At 38.9% G+C, this 26545-nt stretch overlaps 1 protein-coding gene across 1 annotated transcript; it reads left to right on the plus strand.

The window, feature by feature from the left end:
- The first annotated feature begins 879 nt into the window (after window positions 1–879).
- LOC124869436 (potassium voltage-gated channel subfamily B member 2-like) lies at window positions 880–24698 on the plus strand. Its single transcript, XM_047367277.1, has 3 exons — window positions 880–2415; window positions 3963–4702; window positions 19278–24698. Exons 2-3 carry the CDS (start codon window positions 4130–4132, stop codon window positions 21264–21266), a joined length of 2562 nt encoding a protein of 853 aa, XP_047223233.1. The 5' UTR covers window positions 880–2415; window positions 3963–4129; the 3' UTR covers window positions 21267–24698.
- Window positions 24699–26545: the final 1847 nt, after the last annotated feature.

Below are 26545 nucleotides of genomic sequence, written 5' to 3' on the forward strand. Positions count from 1 at the left end.
AAAAAGGTGGTTCCACAGAGTATTGACTCATGGGGGCTGAATACTTTTGCACAATGCCCTTTCAGTTTTTTATTTATAAAATATTTTTAAACCGTGTATAATTTTTGTTACCACAATAGTATACCACTTTTTTTACACTGATATTAAGCAAGATGGGTTTTCTTTGTTGTTTAGGGACAAAGGAGCAGACAGGCCAGTTTATTAAGCTCAGGGGTGAGAACCGCCAAATAAAAAATATTTCTAAAAGTCTTATTGGTTTCTCTTTTTAGTCAACTCTTTTTTTCTTCCTTCTAACTTTAGGATTGTAAGTATCCAGGGTCAGGAGAGGGAGTCAGTGAAAAGCCCACTGCTGCTACTTGGCCCTGGTTTGTCCTTATGGATGAGGTGTTGGGACAGAGGTCTTCCACAACACCTCCTGTCCTAATTGCCTCCATCCCTGAGGACACTCCAGGGCCAAGCGGAGCGGTGGGCAACCAGATGGAGAAGGAAGATGGGCCAACTAACTACCTCAAACAGATGCTTCTAATTTAGAATAAGTGGAGTGGAGGTGGACTTTTTAGAGGAGGACTAACAGGTCTTTGAGGGCCAGAATTTTTGCTGATTGGCAAGTGTTCAAATACTTATTTGCAGCAGTAACACACAAATCAATTATTTTTAAAATCATTGTTTTTTTTTTTTAGATTATGTCTCTCACAATGGACGTGCACCTAAGATGAAAGTTTCAGACCCCTCCATGATTACTAAGTTGGAGAACTTGAAAAGTTGCAGGGTGTTCAAATACTTATTTCTCTCTCTCTCTCTCTCTCTATATATATATATATATTGATATATATATATATATATATATATATATTGATATATATATACTGCTCAAAAAAATGAAGGGAACACTCAAATAAACAAAGCAATTATTATTATTAATTACATTTGTAAAACAAACTGAAATGAATTTCATAGAACCCAATGGTTGGCCGCCCAAACCCCAGTACTGGGGGCAGAATTTAACTTTTGTTTTCTTCTACTTTATTTACTGCAGGTTCTATTAGTTAAACATAAACATGTGTGGTATCCACCGAAATAGTAGAATCTCGTCTAAAAACTGATCTAAACCATATCTACAAACTTAAAACTAAAGGCAGTTGAATCAGAAAATAAACAAACTCCCCAAAATGACACAAAACTCTGTCTCAAGTGTTCACCAAACGGCTTCTACACACACAACCAACATGTTTGCTGTAAGCAGAGAGTTCACAGATTCCAAAAAATACATTTTGTCGCAATCCATCCAGGTTTTACTAAACCAGCAGCAAAGGCAGGCCAGAATTATCTCTCCCATCTGAAAAACATAATTATTAACATAATGATCGTATAGATAGAGTACGTCGATTCACAGAAAAATTCAGTTAGATTTGCACATGTTATTTTGAGCTCAAACTTCACAAAAGCTTAAGAGGGTACGATATTTTCCAGGTATAGGTACAAACATTGACACAAAAATAGTTAACTGATAAAGTGAGAATAAAGTAATTCATAAAGCTGTTAAAATATTACAAGAGGGTTAAAAGTGCAAAGAACAACGTGTGGCCATTATTTCACCTGACCTCTGCAGCTACAATTCTTTTGATTATCCAAAAATCATATGAGGAGCACTTGGCTCTGGTTGGTTTATGGTGAATTTATGTTCTTTCCACTTCCAGATTATGACTCCCGCAGTGCTAAGTGGAACATTCAGAAGTTTAGAAATGCAGTTGGAACTGTTACCATTATTATTTTTCAGTTTTTAAACAGACTTTTTTGTGAGTCTCTTTGCTTGTACCAACTCTATGTCATGATCTATTTTTATGAAGAATTCAAATGCAGAGATGAGCTGGATGTCACAGGGAAACTAGAATCCACTCTTTCGCCAACTCCATTCGGCTTTTTTTACTTTCTACTGGTAGAGCATTTTCTGGCCAATCCAGTTTAGTGACACCGTGCTCAGTAAAGCAATCATTGGTTCTTTTGGCAGTGTAGACAGATACGAAGTCCTGCAGAAAAATTAAATTAGGATCTCTAGAAAGTAGGCGAGCTGAAATTCAGCTGGAAACAAGCTGTTGATCTGGAGCTGTTCTCGGTGCTGAACCGCTAAATCCAATTAGCTCTATTCCCACCCCCACCCTCATGCTGTCCCTTCATCCTCTCTTCTTCGGGCCGATAGTTGCCGGGGCCAGGCGGTTCCTGTGTATGCGGTTCATATTTTTACACCGTTTCCTGCTCTTCATCGATAGAACATCGCACAAAAATGTGGATTTTCAACGGCCGACGTGTTCTCGGTAAAAATCCCAGGTCAGGGGCCGGTGGGGGACGGAGCGGCTGGAAGCTGGGATGTCCTGGGAAGTAAAAATAAAGTTTGGCTTGTCAGAAGATTCAGCAGAGGTAGGCTGAACACAGACCTTTAAATGTAGAATGTTCTGGGCATTAGAAGGACATTGTGGATGTTCCTGGTCCGCCCGGTTGCTTTCTGTTTTACCTTCTGAAACTCCGTGGAGGTACTTTGGACTTGCAGTGTTTCTTATTTGTTCAGTGATTTATTCAGCTTTTCTAAGGGAAATCGAAACTATTCAGTTTATTGTTTCATTGTATTCTACCAGCATCTAATGGAGGTCTGTTACCTGAAGTGTTTTTATTAACTACAGAAGAAAAAAACATCAGGTGTATTTCGGAAAATAGTTTGTCTGTGAATAGGAGCAGCTGGAACTGATTTTATAGTGACGTAGCAGTCTGGTTTATGACGTAGCAGAGTGTCACGGGAGAAGATAGATCAGCTATGATTAACTAAGGCAGACCTGAGCCATGAAGCCTAGGTTTCTCCTGGGATTAGTGGAATGTTACACAATTAGGTAGTTCTCCCTGGGGGAGGGGGACTTTAAAGGTCAGTATAAAAGCGCACATACACAGCCATGATTTGCCACCTTAGATTTCTTCTGATTTTCAATTTTTGGCAAATGTTTGAAAATAATCAGAAAAGTTCATTATCAGACAAAGATTATATGAGTAAATATAAATTTCAGATTTCACATCCTGATTTTATCTTAAGGGAAAAACTATCCCTGTGAATATATAATTGCTCCCCCTAGATAAATCATAAAGTGACTATGTTTAACTACATTTCTTTTTTTTTTGTTTAGTTTTTCTAGCCCTATCCAGAAAATAAAGTGGGCTAATAGATTTCCAATGTAGTACATCATTCCCTGTTCTAAAGAAACCCATGAACAGAAAATAAGTCATTGACACCTATTAGTCTCAACTAGTTTACAAAACCAGTCCAATGGGTTTGGAACTCCAGAGAACCACAGTAAGAACCATTATCTAAATGTGGAAACATGGAACAATGCTGAGCCTTTCCAGGACCACCTAAAGAAAAACAAGACCTAGGAAGAATCAGAAGCACTGTGTATTCAGGTCATCTGATACAAAAGCTAGATATAGATAAAATAATGGCCAGCTGAATATAATATATAATATTCAAATGTATTTGGTAATAACAAAACCTAAGTTTGAGCAGAGGCCAGTCCATGGTTTTTAGATTCAACAGAGAGCCATCTTTTCATTAACTGGGATCTTTCTGCATGGAGTTTGCATGTTCTCCAAGTGCATGCGTGGGTTCTCACCGGGTACTCCGGCTTCCTCCCACAGTCCAAAGACATGCCTGTTAGGTTAATTGGTCACTCTAAATTGCCCTTAGGTGTATGAATGAGTGTGTGCATGGTTGTTTGTGTGTTGCCCTGCGATGGACTGGCGACCTGTCCAGGGTGTATCCTGCCTCTCGCCCATAGACTGCTGGAGATAGGCACCAGCTCCCCCGCGACCTACTATGGAATAAGCGGTAGAAAATGACTGACTGACTGACTGAGTTAAAGATAATAAAATGTGTTTACTGTGTCGGGTCCAGCTTCTGTCACATGTGCTGTTTTGTTCTCCAGACATGGATCTCGTCAGGAGTGTAACAGCCTGAACACGGCGAAGTAAGCTTGGGTTGCCTTATCTAACCAGCTAACTCATCTTTAGCGACTGTGAGGCCTCAACTCACAACCACCTCTGCTAGTGTTGACCCAGCTTCACAGGAAGGAACAGAGCCAGCCAGCTCAGCATGACCGACAGAGTGAACAAAGCCAACCCCCGGCCTGCCATGGCTCCTGTGCTCCCACCTGATCCAATCGATATTATTCGCACCAAAGCTCGTTCCCGGCGAGTCCGGCTCAACGTAGGTGGTCTCAGTCATGAGGTGCTGTGGAGAACACTGGACCGCCTGCCTCGAACCCGCCTGGGGCGACTAAGAGACTGCAACACCCATGAGTCACTGTTAGAGATTTGTGATGACTACAGTCTCAGTGACAATGAATATTTCTTTGACAGGCATCCGATGGCTTTCTCCTCCATCCTCAATTTCTACAGAACAGGGAAGCTGCACATGATGGAGGAGATGTGTGCTTTGTCCTTTGGCCAGGAGCTAGACTACTGGGGAATTGATGAGATCTACCTAGAGTCCTGTTGCCAGGCGCGGTACCACCAGAAGAAGGAGCAGATGAACGAGGAGCTGAGGAGAGAGGCTGAGACACTGAGGGACAAGGAAGGAGAAGTTGAGGAGCAGGGATGTTGTCCTGACCAAAGACAAAAGCTTTGGGATCTCCTGGAGAAACCCAGCTCCTCTGTTGCTGCAAAGGTAACCACTGCTCCACATACACTCTCCCCTTGATGGTGAACGAAACTAAAATGGTGAGAGTAGGCCTGTGAGAGTAAAGGATACTTACTGGCTGTTAGGTGATTAAATACTGATGTTATGCAAAAAAATTTAAATTAAGTGCTTAAAACTCACACAGTGCGATTTTCTAGATTTTTGTTTTAGATTCCCACAGTCACAGTTGAAGAGAACCTATGAAACAAATTAAAGACTTCTACATGCTTTGCAAGGGGGAAAACCTGCAAAATCAGCAGTGCATCAAATACTTGTTCTCCGCACTGTATGTAGGTTGTGAAGGGGCAGCTCTAATTACCGTGTCTTCTCCAGAGGTTGATTCGGCATGTGCAATGTGTGCACCATGGATGACAGTACTGTAAACGAACTTTGTGGGGAGCCATTATTGATCAAATGCAGTTCCTTATTCTAAACATAAGGGTTAAGCAACATTTGAAGCCGCTGGCACAGTTTCGTGTCTTACTATGTTTGTTGGTGTTTTAACAAAATACTTGTTATTTGGCTCTGAACATGAGGATGAAGGTAATCTTGTGAAAAATAAAGTTCTGAGATGTATTTGAAGTATTTGTGCTGCTATTGATGCACTTCTGCTTGGCATAGTCTACATATAAGTCCATATGTCAGTTATGTGAAATTCACAGTGTCCTATTGTGTTAAGGCTGGAGATCTTATAACGACTTATTGTATTTTTTTCTTCATATTAAAGGAACAACTGGCCATCTGGCATTGATATTTGAATGCTCTATCAGCCCCCCTTGAGGTTCAGAAAATGATTAGCCATATAAGTCAAACAGTAAGGGATGTCTAAAGATTCACTTTGAGTTTGAATAATTCAGCTGCCCTTGGTGGGGAAATCATCTGCAGAGTATAGTATGAGATTATGTTATGTTAGAGGGCCATTGCAGTGATGTTTGAGTTGCAGTTGTGTTGTCCTAGCTATACCCATGTGCGATTTACATGACATGTCAGAGTTGCGGAACTCATGTGGCAGAATCCTTCGACTTATCCTAAGAATGTGTGGCAGCCTTTCCAATCTACAGGTCAAAGTTTGCATTCTACAATGTGGGAGCCAAAATTCTTTCATGTGGACATATTTTCTATGACCATGTTAATCTGGTTGAAATAACAGATGTGTTTAATTTTTGTGAGCAGGGCTTTTTTTAAATGATGAGCTAAGCTAAAATCAGGATTACTTCAACAGGGGCTGTCAATGTGGCCTAACTGTAAACTTATTCAAACCAGAAAGTAAAGGTCAGCAAAAGGTCAGAGAAAGCCTCAAAGATGCATGAGACACCTTCACTAACACTTAGCCAAACTTGACAGTGGTGAAACTGTGGGTTTGTATGAGGCCTACTGGTCTTGTTCCTCTGTAATATTTGTTTGTCCCACATGAATGACAATCTGAAGAGGAAAAAAAAATCAACTAAAACCAGCAATGTTTGACTAAGCATGCATGCCAGCCAGAGGCAGGTAGCTTATTCCGTTTTCTTTGCTTGAGTAACCTATAAAAAATACTTCTGAAAGCAGATTTACAGCAACCTACTTTTTTCTTCTACCTGTATAATATTATTTTGAAGTAATGTCACTTTTACCTAAGCACAGTTACCTCACCACCTTTGATTGCGTTTTAACCAAACATACAACCCACAGTTTATGGTAAAGTCGTCCTTTATGTACACAAACAGCCATGTTCTGATGTTAACAAAAACAAACATTTAATGACTCAGCTATTGTTAAAAAAGTGTGACTAAAACTTAACTAGCTGCAAAACAAAAACAAGAATTATCCATAAAGGAAAAGCAAAGCACCTTCTGAATACATTTGATTGTTTTTTTTTCTAAAGAACGTTTTTGTACAGATCTCCATGTACAGTGCCTGGCAAAAGTATTCAGCCCCCTGGCTTTTAACCTATTTTGTTACTTTTAAACCTGTAATTTAAATGTTTTGAATCTCATTTTATGTGATGGTTCTGCACAAAATGGTCTAAGGTGGTGAAATAAAATAAGACATTTATATATAAACTGAATAAAAAAAAGAAAAACTGAAAACTGGCATGTGCATATGTGCTATGAAGCCCCTAAAACGTTTTGGTGTTACCTTCAAAAGTGACATAATTAGTGAAATAAAGCCAACTGGGTGCAAGAGTCACATGATCTGCCAGTATAAACACACCTCTGAAAGGCCCCAGAGGGATCACACCATGAAGACCAAGGACCTCTCCACACAAGTGAGGGACACAGTTGTTGAGAAGTACAAGTCAAGGTGGGGTTATTAAAATTTCCAAATCTTCTTTTTCCTCCCGGAGAACCATCAAATCCATCCATTAGGGCATTAGGGCATTGCTTAATGTTAAAAATAAGAAGGCACATTTTGAGTTTGCCAAATGTACATGGGCAACTCCTCAACTGTATGGGGGAAGGAGCTCTGGTCAGATGAGACTAAAATTGAATTTCTTGGCCTTAAAAAAACCCTATCTGTCTGGTGCAAACCTGGGTGCTAAATACAGGGATATTCTTGAGCAAAACCTGTGTCAGTGATTTATGACTGGGATGGAGATTCACCTTCCAGCAGAACAATTGCCCCAAGCATACTGCTAAAGCAATGCATGAGTGGTTTAAAGGGAAACCTTTAAATGTGTTAGAATGGCCTAGTCAAAGCCCAGACCTCAATCCAATTGAGAATATGTGGTTAGACTTGAAGATTGCTGTTCACAAGTAAAAACCATCCAACATTAAGGAGCTGGAGCAGTTTTGTCTTAAGGAATGGGCAAAAATCCCAGTGACAAGTTCTGATAAGCTCATAGAGACTTAGAGATTCATGCAGATGAAATTGCAGCAAAACATGATTCTAAAAAGTACTGACTTTGGGGCGCACACTGAAGTTTTCTGCTATTTTGTCCTATTTGTTGTTTGCTTCACAATAACAAAATAATACATCTTTAAAGTTGTAGGCATGTTCTGTAGATGAAATGGTGCAACTACTCTAACAATCTATTTTAATTCCAGGTTGTGAGGCAACAAAACATGACAAATGCCAAGGTGTGAATACTTTTGCAAGGCATTGTATTTGAAGTACCCTGTTGTAGAATAACAGCATATGTGCAAGTGAGTGTGAGGAGTGAAAAAGGTTTTCAAAGATCCACATTGGATCATCTCAAACTTATGTTGAATAAAGGTTACTTTTCACTGTCGGTGCTACAATCATCTTTTTAACAGACAGAACTTATTTCTTGGTAAAAAAACAAAACAAAAAAAACACTAAAGCAAAATTTTAGGATAAGAGACAAGTCAAGATTTCACTGGTTATTAATGCAGAAATAAGATTTTCATTACAAACTCCAACAAAACAGCCACAACATCTGTAAAAATCAATAACTTAAACAACAATTCATTGTTATGTACTGTAATCAAAGCAATATCCTTAACATATTCTAAGCAGTTCCCACCACAGCACTATTTTATCAACACTGTGCAAACAGAGATCTGAGTTCTGTCCCCCTTTCATCAAAGCCACCTGTACTGTGTCATCAGCACACTCAATTACATGATGGTTTGTCCTTCTGATAACAAGGTCAGAGGCTAAACAGCAAAGCAGGGCTAACAGAACCTTCGCAATTTGCACACCTGTACTAGCTGTTATCACTGGAGAACAGCAGGACACATGATTGGACTGTGAAAAATACATTTTAGGTAAGTACACATGTTCTGAGGGCAGTAAACACATTTTCAGAACAGGATTGAGTTGATCCTGAACGGATTGAGAAAGCATGTGCAAACTCTTCACTGTATTGAAGTCGTTGAAATCTTTCTGGTACTTTTTGAGGAGCTGGAATCAATTATGGCTTTGGGAATAGTGTGCTAGTGTAATAAAGGTGGAAAAAGCAGCTCCCCTACAGGTTCAAAACATTTACATTGTAAAAAAAAACAGGACCGCATACTGATTCTCCAGTAGCAGCACTGCTCCTCTGCTGGACTAGTCATTATGGGGGCATTAACTAATCATTCAGGTTTACTTTCCTTCTCTTTCCTTATCTTCATCCTCTGGAAAAATAGCTGAAAATCAGCAAAACCAAATAAAGCAGTTTTAAATAACAATAATAAAAGAAGTAAATCTGTGTCTATGAATGTAAAATGTAAGTTTGATTCAGTTTCATGCTGGGGAATCATTTCTTCCTGGTATACAGTATGATATTCTTTAAACACATTGCACTATGGATTTTTATTTTATTAGTCAACTCAACCGTTTAAATGACCCCCCAGTTGTGGAATTACTTTTCACACAAATGATTCCCACAAACTGGTAAAAATCTCCCACAGAACAGACACATTTGTATTACCAGAGCCTGGCAGCAAAAGCGATAATGAGTGAAACACATAAAGAGTTGTGACAGCTTGTTAACACTGTTGAGCAGTTAATGTCAGAGAACTAAAGGCTTTTATAGAGTGGCAAAGACACGTGAGATCTGATTTTCCTAAAGGAACTGGCAGCCAGCAGTAACCAGAAGTGTTCTCAGAAAACAGACAGATAAAGCCTAAACTTATTTAGAACTAAGGTGCCAAAGAACTTACAGGAGTTAAGGTAATAAACAAAAAAAGAGAGATTATTTTAAAAATATATATAATTCTAAAAAAGATTTAAAGCTACTGGCGACCTATCCAGGGTGTACCCCGCCACTCGCCCGTAGACAGCTCCATGCCTTAGTATTACTGAGACAGTCCTAAACAGATTCCAAAGGATTTTTAGTTTTTGGATTATTGAATTAATTTAATCAGCACATCAGTGCAAAGGGATACTGTGTTTCCTAAAAGTAAACCTAACCCTAAGATAGAGCAGTGCCACTGCTGAAGAATAGTTGTCTGTCTGGGATAATAAGCCCCTATTTATTAGAGGGGCTTAGAATTGAACCAGTGCAGAGCAGTTCCCTTAAACCCACAATGTTCACGCTGGGATTCATGGTTAAACTGCTCATATTTTTGTTTGAGTCTAGAGAGAAGTGAATGATAGCAAATTCTAGAATCTAAACATTCTAGTTTAGTCTTTGATTCCATGTATTGAATGTGTAAGCATTGTAGAATATGATGTTACCAAACACTCAAGTCACTATCAGTTACAATAAGACTTATGTTTGGAAAATATTCTGTGAACAATAGAAAAGGACAAATATTGATATTTCAATGACCAAATTCAGCTCCACTTTAAAATAAGCTTTAGAATCTGTTAGCAAATACATGTTTTTTTGGTTTAGCCAGCTGGATGCAAACAGTTTGACTATGCGTTGCAAGGAGCTGAAGATGTTCCCTTCCCTAAAGTTTAAAATTTCCCAGGCAGAGAAATAAGTTCAAATACAGACACCTTAACCTGCTTTCATCCAAGTGAAAAGTTTACCAGTCACTAAAAATGACTGTAATCCATATTATGGAATTTCTGTAGTATCTATTGTGGCTGTTGTGTTATCAGGATGACTAGCTTTAAGCAGTCCTTCTGAACAAAAGGAGATGCGGTCGCTAAAAGGGATTTGGTAATAATAATGATCTGTGTGATCATTTACTTTAAAAGAAGAGGGAAAGGAGAGAAATAAAGCTGCATATCCCAGCTATCTGCAGCTTCTAAGACCTTTAGGTGTTTCCAGATTATGCCGAACCTTTTCGCTTAACTGTTTAACTCAATATATATTCAGCTTTAAACTAATCTTAAATGGTTAGAAACCAAAACGTGCAAGCCTTAAAATGAGGACAGTAAATAATTATGTATGACAAGTTTTCAGCAATTTAAAAATAAAAGGCTGTTTATTTACCTTAAATGTTTAATTCAATAAAATTCAAATAAAAAAAACACAGAGACATACAGGACAAACAACCACGCAAACACTCATTCACACCTAAGGGCAATTTAGAGAGATAAGTTAACCTAACAGTCATGTTTGTGGACTGTGGGAGGAAGCCAGAGTATCTGGAGAGAACCCACGCATGTACAGGGAGAACATGCAAACTCCAACAGTGCTACCAACTGCACCACCATGGAGCCACTGTGCATAACCATTTAATCCTAGTTATGAAAAAATACAGTCATGTTCAGTTTATTATTTAGGAAACCCAGATGATTACATCAAGTCTCTGACTTGCAGCAATCACACCTCCTGGATGAGCAGTGGACAGTTGCTTGCTTTGAGTCAGTGACTTTGCAACAATCCCTCATACTGAGCATGCATGTAGCAACTGTAGAAAGGAAAGCTCCCCTTTAACAGGAAGAAACCTCTGGCAGAATCAGTACCTGGCTCAGTGTGAACAGCTATCTACCACTACCGACTCAGGGTTAGACAAGACGGAGGATACACACAAAAAGCAGATAATCACTGAACCACGAGTACTTTCTATGTTAAAGAAAAGTAAAACGAGTCCTCTTTTAGTCATACTGAGCACTTTTACACTAGAGCCAGATTTTCCATGTCACACATACAAACCTGAAACTTGGAGTTAAGTTCCTCGCCCCAGGCACATCAACATGTGGAAGGGGAAGAAGCTGAAATCAAACCCACAACGTTCTGATAGCTTGACAGTTACTCTCCCATTAACCCACAGCCACCTATACCTTAGTGCAAGTGAGGCTCACTAGGAAAACATTATCCTAATATTAAATCATATTGCTTCCTGTCAGAAGAAACATGTTGGTCAAAAAAAAGATTACATTCAATATAAGTATGCTGGGGTATGAATCAGTTTGAGTATATGGGGGAAATAATCTCAAGTGTTTTTAACAGCACACTCCTAATTTTGCCAGGACCCTTTATAATCAGGATCTAGAAGATCTTCCAGATCTTCAGTTTTTTTTTACCATCATATCCAGTTCTTTTCCATTTACAAAAAAAAAAAACAACAATTTGTGCAGATAGCCTTTAATATTTATAAAGCATTGCAGTGTCCAGTGGTAGTTAGACTCCTGTGCATTGGTTAAATGTAGCTTTTAGTGCTTTATGTAATAAATGTAGAACATTTGGAGGTCATGGAATTGATTCATGTCTGAATTACGTCCTTGAAAGTATGGATCAGAATACTGTATATAAATAGAGAATGAGTTCTGCAGAAACTGCAGCCACCCCACTGATCACTGTTCTACCAGAAATACTTGGTATTGATTAGGACTTGGGTTTCTCTGTCCAGCCACTTTATCCACCCTTCTGTCCAATATTTTGTTCTCTTATTCTGGATTACTGTTCAAACATGAGTTATGATACATCCATTCAAAAGGTTTAACTCTAAGGAAGTTTGAATCAGATTCTTGTGAGTGTTGTATTTCATGGTGTGATGGTGATGATGTTTGTGGTCCTAGCTGGTATTTTCTTTCTTGCACCACGAATGAACACACATGGAATTATATAGTAAACAAGCATTTAGTATTCAGGTTTTTCTAAAACTGATGACTGTTAGTATATAGATATTTATATAGGTAGTCTGACTTTTATTTGTGGGCATCTCTTTCAAAGGCTATTAATTGTCTTGACCTTTGGTTTTTGGTGACATACAGAGAAGCGTTGAATCCCAAATCTATGGCATTAATTCTTTCTTCACCGTCCAGCTTCTAAAGCAGCTTGTGTGTTCCAGGTAATTCTTAGAATCTGTCCTGGGTGCCAAGGTCATAGCATTTGGCAGCTATTAAGCCATTAAGATGTTGCAAGGTGGCCAAACTGTTCTCTACTTGTCTTTGCTTTATCTCTCTTTTTCTTTGTCTTTCTTCTCATCTCATTTTTTTCCCCAAGTTGTTTTGTCTATTTGTTGCCTATATCACATTTTTAAAGATCTACCAAATATACTCCACTACATTATACTGTGAAAGCAAAACTTTTCCTTGAATGACCTTTTAAGGCCAAGCATAGTCAGTCACACGACTTTAGGTGGGAGGTGAATAGAAAAAATGCTTTAACATTGTTCAAGAATACTTAAAATAAATGCTTTACTTTGTTTTCACACTCAGACATCACACATGTTTAGTCATCATTGCTGTGTTCAATAAATACATTTTAAAACATTTCAGTCAGTAACAGACATGTCTGTTGTACAGAAGTCCTGAACAATAAATTAGTGTGTTGATATTTGTCATAATACATGTGGGAAAGACATTTTTTGGAAATTATAATCTATGGCATCTTGCTGCAGTGGATTCTGCATGATACTGAGCAGGCCAGATGTTGATTCAGCTCCGGAGGCACTTTAGTGGCTGAAGTCCTGTGATTTCCCCACACACTGCCGATGATGTTCAGCTGCCTCTCTACCATATAGCTTTAAGTCCTGTAGAGAGCTGCATTTTCTCCATTTGGTTTGCCAGCATGACATCACACATGGCTTGTGTTGAAATGTTTTACAACTCTACACTTTTTGTTCCCAGTGTTTTATCCTTTCATCCTCTAATAATCTGGCCTTTTAGGAAATATGATAGGTCATATTTTTAACACATACTAATGCACAAATCAGGTATTAAAAAGACATATAGCTTACATTGAATACATAAATATGTACGTAGTTTCATTTAGATGTCACTTTTGCCAGCATTATAAGGCAGCAATGTCCATTACTAGAAATGGATAGACATGCAGCTTCATTTGTTACTTATCTTTTCTATCTGGTCATTTACAGCTTGATTCTTTCTGTCCTGGGTGAAAACCACTTCTGACCTCTCTCTATCCTTTCTATAGATAGCAGCTAAATCCTATTACAATTATCCTGAAGTGTCCTTTCAAAGGCTGCAGGGAAAAGACTCAGAGCTCACTAAGACATTATAAAAGCTCTGTATAAAATATTCTGAACAGAGATAGGTGTACCAATCCTAAAAGTAATTTTTTTGTTGTTGAGCCACCCTGTAAGAAATATGCTAGAAGTGTTCAGCAACTAGGAATGGAAAACAAAAATTGGACAATAAACTATATATCTACCTATCACTCCCTTCAGCCACTCTCACAAATCATAATTTACTTGTCTTGAAAGAACCTCCAGGTAAAGCCGACAATTTATTTAACTGTGACATCATTAAAGACTTATATATTCAGAGCAGACACAGAAAACATTACAGCATAGTGTGCATGTGTTAAGTATAATGCATATTAATAAATAGATATACTTTATTACAACATTTTGTTGTACAGTTTGCAAAACAGCCAACCTTTGGAAAGAAACAAACTCAAACAGCCACCATCTGTTGCTCCCTCATCCCATGCTATATATACATATTTAAAGCAGGAAACTTCTCTGTAATTGGTTCCTGGTCAATTTGCCCTTTTGACAATTCGTACCTTAGTTTTGTCATTTTACTCCTGTAAATAAATCATTGTTTACCCATATGCTTAGATTCTGGTGAACCCATACATTTTTCATTGTATGTAAGTATTTTCATGATTGATATATAGATACATATTTGTGCAAATACTAAATTCTCATTATTTCATTGAACTTCAAAATTGTTTCACTCTTTTCCCATTTATTATGCTTCTGATCCCTGTTTAGGGCAGTTGAGTAGATTTGATGCCTGATAAAAACCAAAATAAGCCTAGTTGATGAACCTGCTGATATAACTCATTCACTGCACTCATAACTTAGTTTTCTGACAGGAGAGTATGAGTAAAATAAAAGAAAATGACTTTGAATCATCAAAGGTTGAACTGGGTACAAAGCGTCCTGTAGCAACAGGCACCCTATGAGTTTGTGCTATACCCAATTAGTAGTTTACTTTACTTTTCTTTTGCTTTCAAAATTAAGTTGGTTCGTCTGCCCCCCAGTCGATGGCCGCTCACACTGAGCCTGGTTCTGCTGGAGGTTTCTTCCTGTTAAAGGGCAGTTTTCCTCTCCACTGTCACTACATACATGCTCAGTATGAGGGATTGCTGCAAAGTCAACACCAGTTACTGTCGCTACATGCTCGTCCAGGAGGAGTGAATGCAGCAAGTCACTGACTCGATGCAATCTGTTGGATTCCCTTAGATAGAAAAACGTTTAACCAATTTGAATAATAAACTGAATCTGACCACACTGTTAGATAGTTAGGATTAATTGGAATTTCTGACTTGACCTGACTTGAAATCTGTATGATTTGATTGAATTGACTTTGTAAAGTACCTTGAGACGATGTGTGTTGTGAATTGGCACTGTATAAATAAACTGAATTGAATTGAGACAGTACCAGCTGTATTAAAATAAAAACAATTAATAATTTTTATCACAATAGTTTATACACAGAGAAAAAGCTTAATCAACCACCACATTTGACCATTTTTAGTTCCTTGGAATTAGAAGTCATATTTTAGGATGACTCCTCCTTGAACCGCCACCTTAACGTGGTGGAGGGGTTTGAGTGCTCAAATGATCCTAGAGGCTATGTTGTCTGGGGCCTAAATGCCCCTGGTAGGGTCTCCCATGGCAAACAGGCTCTAGGTGATGGGCAGACAAAGAGCGGTTTAAGAATCCCTCATGAGGACAAAAATATCGAGGCACGTGACGTCGCCCGGTACGGCGGAGCCGGGGTCCCACCCTGGAGACAGGCCTGGGGTCGGGACTTGCCGGAGAGTGCCTGGTGGCCGGGTTGCTCCTCGCGGGACCCTGACGGGCCAAGCCCGAACGAGAGATGCGAGGCCAGTGGGCCCGCCACCTGCCGGGGGGAACCGTGAGGGACCGGTGCAAAGAGAATTGGGTGGCGGACAAAGGTGGAGACCTCAGCGGCACAATCCCCGGATGCTTAGGCTGGCTCTAGGGACGTGGAATGTTCGAGGGGAGGGGAGTTCCTGCCTCAAGTGGAGGAGTTTAAGTATCTCGGGGTCTTGTTCACGAGTGAGGGAAAAATGGAGCGGGAGATTGACAGACGGATCGGTGCGGCTGCCGCAGTAATGGGGGCGCTGTGCCGGTCCGTTGTGGTGAAGAGAGAGCTGAGCCGAAAAGCAAACCTCTCAATTTACCGGTCGGTCTATGTTCCTACCCTCACCTATGGCCATGAACTTTGGGTCATGACCGAAAGAACGACATCCCGGATACAAGCGGCTGAAATGAGCTTCCTCCGTAGGGTGGCTGGGCACTCCCTTAGAGATAGGGTGAGGAGCTCGGCCATCCGGGAGGGGCTCGGAGTAGAGCCGCAGCTCCTCCACATCGAGAGGAGCCAGTTGAGGTGGCTCGGGCATCTATACCAGATGCCTCCTGGACGCCTTCCTCGGGAGGTGTTCCAGACACGTCCCACCGGGAGGAGGCCCAGGGGACGGCCCAGGACACGCTGGAGGGACTATGTCTCTCGGCTGGCCTGGGAATGCCTTGGGCTCCACCCAGAGGAGCTGAAGGAGGTGTCTGGGGAGAGGGATGTCTGGGACGACGAGTACGAGTACTTTAGGATGATAGATGCAGATGTGCTTATATTCATGTTAAGGTGTGTTCGTTTATTTGATCCAGAAGTGAATATCAGTGAGGCTAATGCTTATTGCGATACCAGGGGCACTTTCATCACACTTCTTTTATGCCATCTCAGCTTGTTTTTGGAAGGTTTTGGAGTTTTAACACTCTACTAGCTTTAGCAATGTTTAAGCTTGCCTCAGGGCTATCTCTCTCCATTATTGTTTTCACTGTAAAAAACAAACCAGTAGTTTGCCTTTACAACTCTTCAGCACATCTGTGGGGGAGAAAATAATGTCCCCACTCAACTCAATACCTGCAAAGGGAGCCTCTGATAACCCTCATCTCTACAGACTGAAGAAAACACAAAGAAACGGTTGTGCAACAATAGGTTTGGCTATAAATTAATAACTATGAATAAGTTCCAAAGGCATTTTTTTTTTAAGTTTGTCATTTTAATCAAAATTACCAAGCTCCACCTGATTATCAGGAATTAATAGTCAAACAGCTCTCAGTCTGTCAGTTATTGTTCTATGAATGGATGAAGGAGTGAATTCATGCTCTGGTGTTCTCAAACAGCAAGCCCTGCACATATACAGAATAAATACAAAACATTTCCCTCTAGAATACAAGTATTTATTTACAAAACACTTCAACTTCAAGTTAACACACTTCAATTAACAAACTCTTTAACTAGGCTTGTAACACTCAGCTAAACTAAATGAAATGAACAGAATAAGGAAAACAAATAAACTACAGGGAAAAATAGTAAAAGGCAACAAATAAAAACAAACCAATAACCCATAAAATAATGCAGTAATATCACAGCTCAGTGTGAATATGATTGTTTAACAACCAAGGTTTGTTTTGAGGAATTTCGAATGAGGTCAAATTAGCTTTAAAATTAATTAGGAACAACATTGGCAGAAGTGATGGTGGCCATTGTCTTAGCATTAGCAGAGCTTTAGCATTAGCATATGGGATAAAGGAGACATAATTTAGCACATGTATTAGTTAGTGATAGCAGATGATGGGAAAACACAGATAAAATGTTAAAAGTTCTTGCTGAAGCAGAAAAATTACTCTTTACCAGGCATCAACTTTGCAAAACAAAATGCTAACATCATGGTTAAGCATTCAATCAGTTAAGCACCACAAACAAAGCAAAACACAATGGGGCGAGTGTCTGCTTAAACTGGTGCATGCATCAGGCATGCAAAGCTGTGGTGGGAATACCGCCTTGTTCAGGCAGTGGCACTTCGTCAATGTAATTATCGGGGAATCTTTGGCTCAGATTCTTTTCTGCAGAAAATCAGACCGATAGGTTCAGGGGGCCTGCCTTTTTTTTTTGGTAGGGTGCAGTCACCGGATATACAAATAACAGACATTCAGCGTACTTTACTTTGGCATAAAGGTGTCTTCAAAGATGTAGTCTTTGGCTTGGCCAGTGAGATCAGGACATTCACACCCATGTTGATGTCTAATGCAGCGGCTGCTGCGGGCAAAGATCAAGAACTCTGCTCTACTAATGGTTTCATACCTTTATGGCATAACGGTGATTCCAGCTGAGGGACTGCTCCTTTCTGTCATGAAAATGGGTTAATGCTGTGCATTCTGGGATTCAGAGATTTTACCAGTCTCTATTGTTCTTTGTGTGCAGTTCAGTACTTTTTGTTCCTCCCGTGGCTGGGCTCAACAGTTCACTGTCAGATGCATTATTAGGGCCAAAGCAGGCAACACTAAAACTACTGGATAAGGAAAACTAGAAATGCAGTTAAATTGGATGTTATTACACTGGCGATATTGACATCCAATAGTGCAGGGTCCTAAGATTATACTGTTCTTTGGTGTTTAGGTAAATTATAGGCAGCAATGAGACTGTGTCAACTTGCCATAAATTAATAGAATCTTTAAAAAGGTAAATCATGAAAATGTAATCAATATAACTGTAGTTACTTTCTAAGAAAAAAACAATAAACCTGTTTGATGTGATTCCCATTATTGTCTGATTTGTGGTGATTATTCTGCTGTTATCTCAGCCACCATTGAGCCCTAATTCATACCTCAATTGAGGAGAGATTGGCTGTTTTCGCAGTGCGAATGACTTATCTCTGAGTGATAACAAGAATACAGAATCTACATGAATATTCTGGGGTTTCTCTATAAGGTCCAAAGAGCTCATGTTTACACATGCGAAGGGGAATGTCAACAGCCTAATTATTAATATTTTTTGCATTGTTTAATCAACAGCACAAGTTATGGGGGTTACAGTTATATTCAAATCAGCATCAACTAATAGAATCTTTTTTATTCCTTAATTCTTGATTTTTCTTACCAACCAAAAATTAAAATCACAAAACATCCTCTGTCTTAATTGTTCTGGTCCTTAAGAGAAACACACATCAGGGATAAAAAAATAACACTGTTTTGAGGGAGCTGGATGTTGTGGTCATTCCTTTAATTTTAATATGTATTTCTTTTAAAGAATCCAACCCGTGGTAACTAGTTTTATCTACGTAATTATCACTTTTATTTTTTAGAAACATTCCCTTATTCATTTCTTGAATTGTGAATTCAATAAACTCTCAGCAGTGGCCACTTCACCAGATTCCAAAACAGATAAAAATCAAGACATTGTTTCACTGTCACTCTGTCATGATCTTTGTGTGGAGGGAAGAGTAGAACCTGATCTGCATTTAGACTGATTTTCTGTCTTAAGATCCTTTACTTCGGGGGTTGGAACATAATACTTGAGTTCTGAGGATCAGCACCCGGACAGACAACTTTTACCAACAGGCATCCAGTATTATTACTGGATTGGGTGGAACTGTACATAATTGCGTTTAAATCAGAATCTAACAGTGTTTAACTGATTTGTAATTGGATTAATTGGATTGAACTGTATATAATTTGGAATGAATTGGATGCTTTAATAAGGATCACACAGATCACCTCAAGGAAAATTGACACTCGAATTAAACAGAAGTAAAATAATTGATAAGATTTATTGCCAGACAGCGGACAGCCATTGCTGTAAGTTGACTAAAAGAAATGCCACAGCTGTTATTATGACACCAGGTTTTATCAAGCATAAAAAGATCAGCAACTGTTATTTGTTTTCTGTAACTAAAAAAGGATGTATGTTACTAAGCTATATAACACTCTTCGATGCTGTCTTTTTCTTACAGATTCTGGCCATGGTCTCCATCCTGTTTATAATCATTTCTACCATCTCATTATCCCTCAACACTCTGCCAGAGCTCCAGGTTGTTGATGAATTTGGCCAGTTCAATGACAACCCCAATCTAGCCCATGTGGAAGCTGTGTGCATTGCTTGGTTCACTATGGAGTACCTGCTTCGCCTGCTGTCAGCACCTAATAAGTGGGACTTCATCAAAGCGCCACTAAATATCATAGATTTGCTGGCTATATTGCCTTATTATGTGACCCTCTGTCTAACTGAATCTAACAAGAGTGTGATGCAGTTTCAGAATGTGCGCCGTGTTGTCCAGATATTCCGTATTATGAGGATCCTGAGGATTTTGAAACTGGCAAGGCATTCAACAGGACTCCAGTCCTTGGGGTTCACATTGAGAAGAAGCTATAATGAGTTGGGTTTGCTGATTCTTTTCTTGGCTATGGGCATTATGATCTTCTCTAGCTTAGTGTTCTTTGCTGAGAAAGATGAGGATGCCACTAAATTTACAAGCATCCCTGCCTCCTTTTGGTGGGCCACTATTACAATGACAACTGTTGGTTATGGTGACATCTATCCACAAACCCTGCTTGGCAAAATTGTAGGAGGGCTTTGCTGTATAGCAGGTGTGCTAGTCATTGCTCTTCCCATTCCCATAATTGTCAACAACTTCTCTGAATTCTACCGAGAACAGAAGAGGCAAGAAAAGGCTATTAAGAGAAGGGAAGCTCTTGAAAGAGCCAAAAGAAGTGGAAGCATTGTTTCTATTAACTTAAAAGATGCATTTGCCCGTAGTATGGAACTCACAGATGTGCTGGTGGAGAAAAAAGAAGAAAGCAAATGTCCTGTAGACAACCACCTGTCCCCTAGTCGTTGGAGCTATCACAAACACTACTCCAACACAGAAGCCAGTAGTCCCGCAAAGTCCCAGCAGTACCAAGATGTTAAACAGTGGGGCTCCCCTGTAGCAGTAAAACCATTGTTGAATAAAACTTCTCCTCAACACTTAAGTGCAAAGGAACCTGACATTCCTCACAAAAAAATAGAAACCACACAGGGGCAGCAGGACAAACGTAAAGAGGAGCAGATGAAAATGAATACTTTGACCTCTAGTCAAACCCAACAAACTTCACCTAAAGTCAGTAATGGTGAGAAACCTGCTGCTGTGACTGATTCCATATCTGAAAAAGAAGGAAAAAGCTCTCTGTTACTAAGTGCAACAGCAGGTCAAACTAGTCTAAGGCACTCTACCCCACCTCCCTTGGATTTACGTCTAATCAGCACAATGGAGGCACATCACGGCTCGGACAGCAACCAACCGATGACAATAATTAAAGAGGGTTTGTATGAATTTGTGTCCAGTCCCCAAAGAACAACTGAAGAAAAAACCTTGGTTCCACAGAGAATGGAGAGCTTTGTGAAGACCAGTGAAAACATCTGCAGCTCGGCGCAAGATTATAGCAGCGCTCAAACAATTAGAACCCTAAATGTTGACTTCATTGAATCTGAAGATGATGTTCTTACAGCAGTTATGACACCTGTAACAACTAAAGACTCCAGTAGTGCAGACAAGGTTGATCAACTACTTTCTGAAGATGTGTTTTCCATGTTCTCTACTTCTCCCAGTTCTGCTACATATGACACAACATCTGCGCTAACAGTAGCCCAGTCTCTAGCTCTGGCACAGGAGTTGGCCCGTCCTGGTGGGCAGAGTTCCATAATCAGGAGCTTAGAAGGTGAAGGACAGCACACAGGCTTAAGTCATCAGGTGAAAAATCACATGGAAAGGGCTGCTGCTGGCTCATGCATTAGCTCTAGCTCAGCTAAAGCAAGCTCGCTAAACTGCACCCAAGAGCTAGTAACTATGGGAGGGGCAGATGGTGGAGGAGCCAGAGAGGGTAAAGGACAGGGTGGGGAAAAACAAGAAAATCATATTGTCTTGGATGGAAGTTTGACACCACCCTGTGAAACAAGTATGTGAGCTCAAGAGTAAGGATAGATAGAAGCAGAGATAAAAAAGAATGCATCAGCTGAAAAAAACAAAGTGGGATGCAAGCTCATGACAAGATTTTTGGATGGTGACCTGGTTGAGATCTCCGCCATGTTGATGCAGACTCTGTAAAAGCACAAACTGTGGAAGCAGAAAACATGTCTGTCATTAAAAATAACTTTTGCTCTGTCCCAAAAGACTTTACTTGATTCATTTTATTTATTTTGTGAATACCGCTGTCAGGAAAAGGACATTACTAAGGCCTCAAAATGGGACACCAGTAAAACCAGGAACAACCCCAGATGTCAGGGAATCATTTTAATGGGCTCCAGTTTCTGTCTGTGTTGTAAATGTTTATCTTTGAAGATTAAATTGTACAATGAGTTGACTGAGAACAAAAAACTGACTTACTGCTAATTTTGTAAGACTCAACAGAAAGCAAAAACAAAGCCTTGAGTAAATGAAAACATTTGTGACTGTCTTGATTTTTTTGTCTGAGTACATTTTTGTCTCTTTGGGATGAGCAGGTGTAATTTCCCTCTTGTTTACTACCTTGCAGTTTTATTTAGAATGGACAACATGCAGAAGTAAAAGCTGGAGGACATTTTAGTTTTTGAATTTGCCAATGCAACTTTAATATATACCTTCAAAAATGTAGAAAAACATCTATCACTCAATATTCTCTACTGTGGATCTTGCAAAAATGTTGTACAACTGTTCGTGGGCAAATAACATTAAGGACATATGCTTCTGAAGAATACAGTTTATGTGGGGTCGGTTCGATGACCTATGTTCTGTTTCCGGATCTTTTAGTTTTTGTAACCTTTTCTATCTTGCTGGTTTTGTATGAGACAGTACCTACAGAGAAAGCAGATTCTTAAAGAAAAATAAGGAAAGGGAGCTCCTGTATTGATCACTGTTTGCACACTTTTCTAAACAGAAATTTTCAGAAAGGTTTAATGTCACAGATAGCATTTTAAATGAACAATGTAATAGATTTACAGTCATAATCAATAAATTAGAAGTAGCTTTTAAAAATATTCTTTAAGCAGGTATGAAACTTGAGCCCACATTTCTGTATCCAAAATGTTTTTTATTGGTCTGAAGTAATATTCTAATCTTACATGTCATGTTTTTATTTCTGCTGTCAGCAGAAAATCATCATAATTACCACAAATAAATGCTTGCAAACATAGGTCTGTGATGAATTAATCTATATAATGTGCTTCACTTAGCAAAATGGATTACTGAAATAAATGAACTTTTCAATAATATTCTAATTTACTGAATATGACTGTATTGGAAAAGATTCATAAATGTTGTATTTTCATTGTTACACCGATTATGTAATCTACCTTGGCTATTGTCTTGTAGCTGTTATGTCATTTATATCTCTAATAAAAACCCTGACGGCACATCCAACTTGAGACCTGGAAACCTCTTGATAAAAGAAAGTCCAAACTGTGAAACTGAAATTTGAGTTTCTTAAAATGTTCCAGTCTTTTCCTCCCTCCTAAGAAATCTCATGCCACACAAGAAGGCAAAATGAAACAAATCAGCTTTTTGAACACATTCGTCTAAGGAAAACACTCTACTGTCCTTATTTGTGGTTCCATCACAGACATCCCCTTTCTTCCTTTAAAACAACGTTTATGACTCATCTCTTGACGAAACATCTCTGACCCACTGTCACACCCAACCACTTTTTACTTTGCACTTATTCACTTGTCACTGAAGCTTATAAAGCACTTAATGATTATAATGTGATCTCTCACTCTCTCAGGCTTCATATTTCTCCTTATTTTACAAGACTGAGCAACCTAATGTAAAAGGAAAATATAAAGTCTTTCAGAGATAGACCAGCTGGAAGTATATGTCATTATGCCCATTTTTCTACACATTTCATCAAGCCTGAAACCCTTTTACAGAGCTCTCTAACTGGTGTGGGTGGGGCGGTGGGGCTTTACTTTCCACCATCAAGTGTAATTGCTTTGAATATTGTTTGCATATTTTAGCTGCAATTTTAAACGCACACTTCTTATGTACAGTAGGCAATTACCTGGTATTTCAATGTAAAGTGATTTTGATGTGATAAAGTGATATGTTGTTTTGAGATGTTCTTTCCTTGTTAGGGGCTGCATGTTGATGTTGTTGTTAGCACTTTATTCTTGGACCAAGAAGATCCTAGGCTTAAATCCCAGGTGGGATCTTTATGCATGGAGGCTGCATGTTCTTCCTGTCCATGTGTGGGTTATTTATGGGTACGCCTGCTTCCTCTCACAGCTCAATAATATGCCTGTTAGGTTGTTTATCTTTATTGCCCTTAGGAGTGAGTGTGGGTGGCTGGATTTTTGTTCTGTAATAGACTGGCAACCTGTCCATGGTGTACCCGCCTCTCACTCATTGAGCACTGGAGATATGCACCAGTCCATCTGCAACCCTGCATGGATGAGCAGGTGTACGCAATTTATATCATTGCATGTGATCATGGTTATTAGAAAGGCTAATAACTAATTCAACTAATAGAAAGATCAAATCACAATAAACACTTATTTAAACAACTTCACATCTGCCCTTTAGACCAATTCAGTTTCTATTTTAGGCAATCCTGGCCTAATGCAGTTTAGGTTCAATGGAGCAGTCAGAGGGTTAAAGGTGAATAATAAAAGTCCAGTGAACTCCTACTGACTTTATACATGCAGGTGTTACATATTTTGTTTAAAATAATTAGTCCCATTTCAATAAAAAGGACATTGTGCTGTGTGATGTATATTTAGAAGAACAGTGCCTCTTCATAAATGAATTTATGAGGTGAAAAATGTCGTTTAGAATTTAAGATTTTCTTCTTAGCTTCTGCTTGTATTATACACACTTTTTATTAAAATTATAATGATTTAGCTAACAGTAATATGATGTCCTCCAAAGATTTCACACTAAAGGTACTAATTTTTACTATCAAGGCAACTTGCTAGAGACAGGTGAACTCAGATAAGTTGTTGGTTTGTGAATCAAACAAAAATGAATTCTCTGCTTCAGCACACATAGGCTGGTGTTGATTTATTTTGGTAAATGCAACTCTGGGAAATTATTGGTTATTTTGTCATTCCTGAAAATCAGCCACCACAACCTCAGTTCCACAGTCTGAACAAGCATTTAAAAAGTCATAGTATTTGCATATGTCACAGTGGGACACCTGAGAGCAGAAAACAGACCAGCCACTAAGGACCTACTTTTTGAACTGTCCTCACTGCTTGAATTCTGTTCTTGTATTCTTATCATTCCACTGTCTGTCCATCTACTTTACATGTTTATAAAAAGACTACAAGATGCCAGTAAGTCAATCAATGTAAAAACATAAAAGTTATTCTTAAGCACTTTTGGTTCTGTTAAAAAAATGTAAGAAAAATAAATATGTTTATTTAACCAATTTTGTAGGATGTCTTCTTTTCATCTTGAAGGCTGCTCCAAACTAAACAGTATTTGGGGTGTGTCAGAAGTGACATCTAACTGGGGGCTTGAAACCAATTCACGCCACAAGGGGGCATTGTGTATGTATCAGGACAGCTTGGTGGGCTGAGGAGTCACTTACTGGTCTCAGATTGTGTGGAGTAAAAGGCACAATATCTATTTTGATGACTTCATCATTTCTGTTAGAGGTTAGAAAGTAATATATCCTGTCTGGGGTGGAGCTCTGGGCCCCAGCCCATAAAGCAACGCTGCATTAAAGGCTTGTAAGAATATGATAAAAAAGAAATGAAGAAATTAAAAAAATCGATTAATTACCTAAAAACTAAAACATCTACAGTTGTTGTCAAAATCTCTTACTGCCTTACAGTTAGTCTAATATTTGCATTTCTTTATTTTTAAGCTATTAATAATGAATCTCTTTGTATGTTACAATTATCTTGTCAATACTCTTATTTTTATAATGCTTGATCATTCATAAACTTTATCTATACTTATTTTGAAGATAGAGAATAAACTATGGATTTATTTAGTATGTTTCAATAACAAATTAGATTTACTGAAACTTAATATCAACTAGTGGAAATTGCTATAACCTACAGTTGAGAATGGCTTTACATGCATCGCATATTAGACCTAGTTTACTGGCTTGTGTTTGTGACTTTACTTAGGTCTCGCGGGAAAGAGGTATCTTCGAGTTGGGATGTTGTTCATTATATTCAAAGACCGCTCCAAAGTGTAAAAGCCCTGATTCCCAACGACTCTCAATGGTCGCTGATCCTTCGCATTACAATTTGGAATTAACTTTGTACTTAGTTTCACCTTTTCTGAGTTAAATGGAATCTTGAGCATTAGCCCTTTTTTCATTGCAGGGACTTTCAGCCATTACCCGGGATTCTGAATGCCCTCCAAGCTTTTCTACACAATTTACCCACGTTATTTAAATTTTCCGGGACAACACTTTCCCAGAAAAAAAGGTCCTGGTCTGGGGGTTGGAATTTCAGATTACTTCAGGAACTGGGTTGTGTGCTGCAACTCAGTAGCAATAACAGTCATGTCAATTATTTAATTGCTGAAAAGTTATTAATGCTAAACTTAATTCCATACTTCCTATTATCTTTCACACAGCACGCTGTTCTGCAGAACTGTGCATTTAAATTGGCCTATTAAGCCCAAATGGTTTTAGAAGTTATTCCCGCCTGATAATATACAACTAAAAAAATCAATCAACGCCCCACAGTTTTCAGGTCTAAATGTAAACTTTTGGAACCTGTGTAAAGATGGGACATAAAAGAACGTTATTTTCCAGTGTAATCAATATGTCAATATGGCAGCTGCTACTATGCCTGATTTATTTGTAATGAAACAAAGTGAATATAATTTTTTTTAAGCTTGCCTGAAATTTTTCTTTAAATAAACATTGCAAAATATCGTGAAAATCCTTGTGAAAACCCAACAAATTCATCAGGGCCGGTTTTCACAAAGAATCGTAAAGGTGCATTCAGACCAATTCAGCGAATTTTTGCCTCATTTGCTGTCACTCGCCTTACATTTCGCCATCAATTCATAGCAAGCCAACAGTGCCACAAAATGCCACTTTTACTACACCTATGGTTAAAACGTCATGCAAAAAAAGCCGTTTTATAAGTCAGGGCGCTGTAAAATACGGCAAAAATTCAATTAAAACGCTGTTTAATGCGGTGTTTTAAGAGCACCCACCGAACACTGAAAAAACAGCGTTTTTCTGGTCATTTTTACGCCTGACGGCGTTCAATGTCCTGACAAAACGTTCTTTCGCCGCTTTT

Source organism: Girardinichthys multiradiatus, chromosome 6 (genome assembly GCF_021462225.1).
Source record: "Girardinichthys multiradiatus isolate DD_20200921_A chromosome 6, DD_fGirMul_XY1, whole genome shotgun sequence".
NCBI classification, from domain to species: Eukaryota; Metazoa; Chordata; class Actinopteri; order Cyprinodontiformes; family Goodeidae; genus Girardinichthys; species Girardinichthys multiradiatus.

Excerpts from the sequence above, each read along its gene's own strand:
- LOC124869436 (XM_047367277.1), top strand. The coding sequence starts at position 4,130 with ATGACCGACAGAGTGAACAAAGCCAACCCCCGGCCTGCCATGGCTCCT. Across the intron at positions 4,703-19,277 it reads GCTCCTCTGTTGCTGCAAAG|ATTCTGGCCATGGTCTCCAT; the intron begins GTAACCACTGCT and ends TTTTTCTTACAG.